The sequence below is a fragment of the Nelumbo nucifera genome, chromosome 4 (genome assembly GCF_055504915.1).
Source record: "Nelumbo nucifera cultivar China Antique chromosome 4, China Antique-T2T, whole genome shotgun sequence".
Taxonomy (NCBI): Eukaryota; Viridiplantae; Streptophyta; class Magnoliopsida; order Proteales; family Nelumbonaceae; genus Nelumbo; species Nelumbo nucifera.
Window position 1 is genome coordinate 77474120 of NC_142652.1, and position 8123 is coordinate 77482242.

The 8123-nt window shown below is 40.9% G+C and overlaps 1 protein-coding gene across 1 annotated transcript; it reads right to left on the minus strand.

Annotated features, from left to right (window-relative positions):
• Window positions 1-7428: 7428 nt before the first annotated feature.
• On the minus strand, window positions 7429-7845 carry LOC104605081 (bZIP transcription factor 53). The gene has a single exon (XM_019199039.1). It carries the CDS (start codon window positions 7843-7845, stop codon window positions 7429-7431), a length of 417 nt encoding a protein of 138 aa, XP_019054584.1.
• Window positions 7846-8123: the final 278 nt, after the last annotated feature.

The following is an 8123-nucleotide window of genomic DNA, read 5'->3' on the forward strand; positions in this document are numbered from 1 at the left end:
AGGAGTTGATCCCTTTAAGGTTACAAAAGAAGGAAGGGGCGGCAGCCTTTAGAAGACACACATTCACAGAAGGAAGAATTAAGCAACCCTGCGAAATTCTTTCTTGCCGCCTCTTTCCTGTTGCCGCCTACCCTGCCAGTTCGATCTCCAGTTCAGTGGGAGAAATCAAGATTCGATCTTGACTTCAGTTCCTTGTGAAGGGACTGATAGGAAGCTGTGTTCACGTACCATCCTGCTACTTTTTGTGAAGGATTAGGTTCTTGGAGAGAACACTGCTGATTCTGCTCCATCCTACACTGCGCCATCTTCAGTGGGAGTAGTATTTGGATCATTCCTTGGGCGTGAAAACCTTCGTTGGGAGATATTATTTCTTCGTATTAGGTATAATCCTCTCCTACTGCTTTTGTTCAGATCTGGTTCAGTTTATGGTTCAAAATTGATCATTGAAAATGTGATTTTCTAAAATAGGGAATGTGATTCCCAATTGAAGGGAGAGATTTTTTTTTTTGAAATTCGCCCACCTTATTCCGCAAGATTTGGGCGTTCATACGATGGATCTCTCATCCCTTCAAGTGGTAGAGACAAAATCAATAAGGAAAAATCAAAGGGGGCAGAGGAAACAACTAGTGATGGACCTTGGTTGAGAGAAGCGTTGGAAAATGAGGATGATATATTTCTTATTGCAAATCAAAAGGCAATGTGGTAGCTGAAACAAAGATCAGATGCTTAATCTGACGGAAGTCAAACAAAGCTATCTATCACTGAATCCTACTGGGCAGAAAGCAGAGGAGATTCAGAAGCATACTGAAGATAACTGGGGAAAGCATGAAGGGGATCAGACTATGGAAAACCTCAATGCTAGTGTTATCAAAACGCCACCGGAAACCTTGGAACGTTTCTACTAGAACATTAATGTGATCTTGTCACCGCTAAACTTTTTCCAACGAAGACCAACAGCTAGGATAGAAGTAATGTGCAACTTTTGAGGTGTCAAACCAGTCATGTCAAGTTATACCTTTCCAAGCTATGATGCTAGAGAGGAGAGAACATGTCCACAGGTTCGGGCTTGGGCCTAAAGGACCGGGCCTGACTTTTTTTCTTTGTTCTTCTTCTCTTTTTTTCCAAGTAATAGTGAGATGTTTATTATTTTTGAGTTTTGAACGTTTTTAATATAAATAAAATACGTTTTATTTAATAAAAAAGAAAAAAATGTTTTCAAAACTTTGGTCGGGCTTGGGCCCAGGCTTTATATGAGGGTTGGGTTCGGACTCAAGACTTAGGCCCGATGGTCGGGTTGGGCTCGGGCTCGGGCTTGGGATCAGGCTTTATATGAGGGTTGGGCTCGGTGTTCAAGACTTAGGCCTGATGGTCGGATCGGGATCGGGCCTGAGATGGGTGTAGTTCCAAGAGAGATCTCTCCTTAGATGGATGTAGTTCCAAGAGAGAGAGATTCATCAACACTAAAGAAAAGTTTGAAACAATCCAAAAGAAATAGAGGAAGCTAAAAGTAGTGGATAATGTAGACCTTGATAGCATCGAAGGGGAGGTGTTTTATTACTTCCAATGTGATATAGTTTAGCCAACACCAGAACTTCCCATCCAGTCGTGGTCACAAGCAAAAGATAAGGTAAATCAAAACCCTAAAATTGAAAATTTTTCTCTTTCTGAATTGTGTGCAAATGAATCTAGAGGTTGTGGTAACCCTACAAACTTAGTTGATTCCTTTTTCTTTTGCTAGAGCGGATGATGGAAAGGCTTGTCTTGATCCCCTTTTTAAAAAATGGTGGGAATCTCTATTCCAGAAAAGAAAAGAACTCAAAGGATGGAAAGTTGATAAAAAGAAATAGTTAAGGGTTGGGTTTTTCTCAAAATCTAAAAGGAAACCTTTTAAGAAACTCCCGAAATCCTATATAAATATGAATTTTTGGTTAAAAGATTTAATTTGTATCTTTCGAAATGGGGTGCACTATAAGAAGTGGTGGGGTTTTGCTTGTGGTAGAATTAGTGCCCTTCTGAGTCGAGGTAAGAGATGGAGATTCCATAACCTTGCATTATTGCTTTTGCTAGAAAGCAGAGTTTAAATCCTAGCTATCTTCTTGGTTTTTCTATGATGATGCCTTTGTTTACGAAAGGAAAGGGGTTTTGTGATGACTCTAGTACACCTCCTACAGAACTTTACTCAACCTATGTGAACTTTAATGGGTCTACGGCATGGGCAACACTACTGCTGAAAGACCCAGTTGCCTCTACGACATGGGCAACACTACAACTGAAAGACCTAGTTGCCTCTACGGCATGGGCAACACTACTGCTGAAAGACCCAGTCGCCTCTTTGGCATGGGTGAAGTTCAGGAGTGGACTATGAATCACTCCCAAAGCCTATGGGCCACAATACTGCTCAAGAGTCAGCCGCCTCATCGGCATGGACAAAGTCAACAAGAGTGGACCATAAGTCGCTCTTAGAGCGTAAGGGCTAAAGTACCAAACTGGTAGAGACCTCAGCACCTTACGGGCAGCTCTCTTCCAAGCAGTTCACAGAGCCTAAGAAACTGAATCAGCGTTTACGAGCTCGTCGACTTACAGGCCAAAAGGAGAAATCTACTCCCTTCGCCGAGTTACTTTCAGCTCGGGAGTGGGGGGCAAATGATGAGGGCAGATTTGACCCTCCAATGACATTATGACACCTGACAGCCTCTTGGCAACTAAGTACAGCCTCTTGACAACTAGGCAGCTTGCCACAGGCAACTCGCCACTAGGCAGCTCACCACAAGTAGCTCAGCCTCATGTAGCATGGCACCTCAAAACAACTGGGTGACACCCGGACGACAACTTGCCTTTGCTAAGTTGATGGTGTCCCACTAGGTAGCCTGGCACAGGCGCAACTTGGCACAGGCACGAGCTGGCAGCCTGGCCCTGGCGCGACCTGGCCCTGGCACGAGCTGGCAGCCTAGCCCTGGCGCGACCTGAACCTAGGACGAGCTGGCAGCCTGGCCCTGGCGTGACCTGGCCCTGGCACTTGCTAGCGGCCTGGCCCAAGCACCGACTTGGCAGCTTGACACAGGCGCCAACCTGACAACCTCGAGGAGCTCACCACCGTACCCCGCATTTTACGGGATTGTGACTTGTAACGGCTATATTAGCTCACCAACTCCCCGGTTCTAACAGGAAGGGACAGTATTACCGTTTGACGGCATGTGACAGTATTACCATTTGATGGCGTGTGACAGTATTACCGTTTGACGGAATGGGATAGTATTACCGTTTGACGGCGTTTCGCCCACTTAACACGCAAGCAAGTCCCGTTATAGTTGGGATCCGGTAACTATTCCACCAACTCGCATGGACCCTAGGGGCGAGGTACATTCTATTCTTATTTTTGTGTGTGTAATCTTCGCTCTCTAGCTCTCTCACTGCTATCATCTTCAAGTTCTCTATTACCACTGTGCTCTAATTTAGCCATTGGAGTATCCTCGCCGGGTGAGCCACCCTGGGATCTATGACTCCTCTCTTTCAGGAACCCAGTTCTCATCGTTGCTGGCAACCAGATCATATCCAGCAGGGAGCAGCCGGATTACGGTTGTACTTTAAAACTAAATGCCCATGGCCAGCAATGTATCGTGATTAGGAGACCCAGACTCGCGTTAGGAGTGCCAGACAAAGTTGCTCTACTCACTTTGGTAACCACCTGCTCTGAAAGTAGGGGTGGCAATTTTTCACCCAACCCGTTGAATTCGCCCAACCCACCCAGTATCTAACCCGCACAACCCGCCCATTTACTTGACGGGTTGTGTAATTAACCCGTCACCCAACCCACCAATTTAAATGGGTTGGGTTGTGGATAACCGTTGGATTAACCATTACGGACATTAGTATTAATTCCTTAGCCTTTTTTTTATTTTCTTCATTTGAATTAAATAATTTATGATTAATGCATTAATTTTCTATTAATTATTGACTAAATTTAGTTTTGTCTTGAATCAACACACTTCACCCAACATAAATCCAAATCAATTTGACCCAAGTCCGGACCAATTCAACACGGTCTGACCCAATCCAACATATATAGATCTGGGTCGACCTGAATCCGAAATAGACCATGGATGGGATGGCTTGGTACAGCTTGGCTTTGCCCGGTTTGGGTCGTCCGATCCAACCATTATTCATGCATTCGGCTCGACCCAGCACAAGTTGATTCAGGTCAACCCAAATCCGAAATGGGTCAGACCGGCGGGTCGGAACCCTGAACCACTTCACTTTCTTTGCTCGGGTTGGATCGTCCTGTTTGGTTCATATCCGTACAACCCGACCCGAATCCGGCCCGGTCCGCTTTACTTTTTTTGAACCGCTTCGGGCCAATCGGTTCAGCCCCAAACCCGTGCACAAACCCAAGTCAATCCACCATTGACTGAACCGGTCTGATTCCATCGAACTGAACTGTCCCGGTCCAGTTGGGTCTTGTCCAACCAGACTGAACCAGTTCGGGCAGGGCCTAGTCCGACCGGACTGATCCGGATCTAAACAGTTCAACAACTCTTGAACTTGATGTGATTACCTCGGAGACAATCCAATTAGTTAGTTCAAGTTGGTCTGATCGGTTTGAACCTATGTGGTTCGTCAAATCTGAAACCCGAACATAGTTAAATGACTTTGCTGCTTGTATAGAAATAACATGCATGTAACGTGATTAGAACCTTCACCACTTGTGTAAATAGCAACTACTATTACCACTAAGTTATGACTAACTTATTTCTTTAAAAGGAGTTAATTTTTTATTTTAACTACATAAATATAAGATTAATGGATTTTGACGAATTAAATTGGATTAAAACAGATTTGGGTTGAACCCAACGCATTTAATTTTATATAACTGGGTCATTAACGAGTTTGACGAGTTAAATGGGTTGAATTAAAACTCAACCCAAACCAAACCCAACTCAATCTACCCAATTGCCACCACTATCTTAAAGTAACTTTATTATAGCATATAGAATCATTTTCTAGAAAAGAATACGACACAAGCCCCGAAAGCTGCGTTACCTGGAATCGAAGTGATTGATAAATTGGGCAAGAATACATGATGATGGGATTATTTTATTTTCCGTTTATATTTGAAGTGGACAAACTAAAATCTGGATTTTGGTCTTATATCTAAACCACATAATTTCAGGAGTTGATTCCCGATTCCTCAGCATAATGTTTTTAAAAACTAGATTGGATGAGTTGGATTGAGCTGGAGCCAGATGAAATTGCTTTATGCTTTACAGGTAAATTGTTCTTCCAAAAAATGTTCCTAGTTCAATTTCATGAACTCATTCATCAGTTCGATAGATAAAAGCCAAAGGGCGATCCCTTGGCAACTAAAAGCGTGGCAAAGCCTTCAACTCAATGGCCTTATGGCCCTACAAGTTATTAAAACAAATTGCAATTCAGCAATTCCATCGACTCCTCCACACAATTGAAGCTAATATTCCTATGCTTTATTCTTTTACAGATTTTTTTGGTAGAAAATCCACAAAGAAATATATGTATTTTTCATTCGCTACATATTCAGTCTTGAGGAAAAAATTATGGAGCTGTCCTGTGGTTTTAGTTGGCACTATTCAGTTAATTGAAGAGAACCAATTTAAGTCTGAGTGATAAAAAATACGGAAAAGTATACTGTACAACAATCTAGAATTCTGAATTTCACTATAATCCTATATAACATGTGTATTGGCATCAATTTCTAAACTGGCACCTATCCCAACTGGTGAAGCTAAAAATTCTTAGGGTGTATGTGCTGAATAGTTATTTTCCCTAAAAATTAAGTATTTATTCAAATAAACACTTATATTGGGCCGATAGGCGCAGTACTTTATCAATGGTCACTTTTTTTATTTGAAAAATGAGTCCTAAATAAGTATTTACTCTGAGAATAAGTTCAAATTTTGAGAAATTTACATTTGAGAATTTCAAATTTTGAACTTATTTGTAAATGTCTATTTCCTTTTTGGCCTATTTTAGCCTAGGGGTGTTAACGGTCTGGTTCGATGCAGTTTGGAGAAGATCTCAGACCAAACTAGTAAATTACAATTTGCAAATTTTCTAAACCAAATCATTTTTTTATGGTTTTTCAAAATCAGACTGGACCAGATAGTCGGACTGGAAAAACCAGGATGACTGGTTCTGTTTTTCCCCAAAATCGTTCATTTTGGTCAGCAAACCACTGAATCAGCTGATTAACTGTTCGAATCGGTAACCGGAGCCCTGACCGGTTCAATTTTAAAAACCTTGATTTCTAATACAGTTTGTAGACTTTGGACCATTCTACGATTCTTTTTAGGCTTAACCCAATTAGAAAGCCCAAATAGATCTACTAAAAATTAAAACTTAAAACTTTTATTTATTATTTTATTATAAAATAAAGAATTCATATTTTACGCATTCCACTTAGATATATTATATATTATTTATACATCATATATTCATATTATATGTATAAAATTTTGATTTACGATTTGATTTGATTTATAAAATTCAATAAACTAAACTAAAACCATAAATCGCAATTTAAAAAAATTCTCAAACCGTTTATAGGTATAAACCAAACCAAACCAAACCGCAAATTCAATTAGGTTAGTTCGGTTTTACCGTTTGAACCGTATAATGAACACCCCTATTTTGGCCCGCTACATCATTTTAAAAATATTTGTACTGTCCCTCTTTAATGCTTTTTCACCAAATGCTCACCACTTATTTTTTAAATAATCACTCCCAAACATAACCTAATTAACTTTAATGGCTGCACTAACCAGAAAAACCCATTTGTATGGCACCAGAGACGTATCTGGAATGTTGATCAAAAACAAAATATTTCAAAAGAAAACTCAGCTCTACCTTTACAAACTTGTGACTAATTTCATCTAGAATTTGGCATTGCTGGAAAAAATAAATAAGGAAACCATTAGATTCATGTCTGTTACAAATTTGCAATTGCAAATATTAAACAGCATGGCCATGATCAAGCAAATAGAACCAGATCAATCCTACCAAAAAAAGTAAAGAACTTCAGTCCCAGAACCATTGCAACAGGTCGAAATATCAACCCTCCATTTCAACGTACTGTAGTGTCTCACTTCCAGCAAACGTCACTGAAGCGTGCTTGAAATGAAACTCTGGCCAACCAGAATTGAACCATCTCACATCCATGGAAGAAAGATATCAATGGGCAGATTAAAATATGAATCGATTTGATTGATAAAACTACCATAAAATATATAATTGAGACACAGAATTCCAAACATACGAACTAACATCTAATACAGACACCAAGAAGAACAACAGACGCCTAGACTAAACAGAAAGGGACGAAAATACAAAAATCCATAAATCAGAAAAGAAAAACCCGTTCTTATCTTCACGCCACAATAACAAAGCTGGAGAAATAGTTCAATAAGAAAACATGTCTGCAGCAGCAGCTATTATTGGCACGGATTGGAAAGGGAGGGACCAAGGCTTAGCGTCCAGGGCCTCCGGGCAAAAGGACTGGCATTCACGGATAACGGATTTCAGAGAATTCAATCTATCTTCCAATTCCATTTCCTGAGCCCTGAGGATATTGTTCTGCGATGAGATTTGGAGGTAGAGTTGTGTGATTGCGTTAATCCTCTGCGTAATCTCATTGTTATCTTTCTGCAGCTGGCTCACTTGTTTGGTCAGATCCTCCAGGTGTTGCTGCTTCCTCGCCCGCGACCGCCGCGCAGATTCTCGGTTGGAAAGCATTCTTTTCCTTTTCCTGTCATCGATCAGAACGGATTTAGGATCCCCTTCGGATCCCGAGCTCACGTTTTGTTTAACCGTCGACATTCGCTCTTAATTTTTCCCAAAATTTTGTTTGGATGGGAATGAGAGTTCAATATTCGATGGATGTTAGGTATTCTGTGTTTACAGGGACCAGTACTTTTGACGAGAAATAATTATGTGCAGGGAGTGATTCAGTAGGATCAAGCAGAGACAACGAGATCAAGAGACAGCATAAAACCAGTACAAGAACACAACTGAGAAAGACTGGAGAAGACGGAGACGACGCAGAAGAGTTATGTAGCTCATAAAGTCTAGAGATGGTTTTTCCAATGAAAGAAACC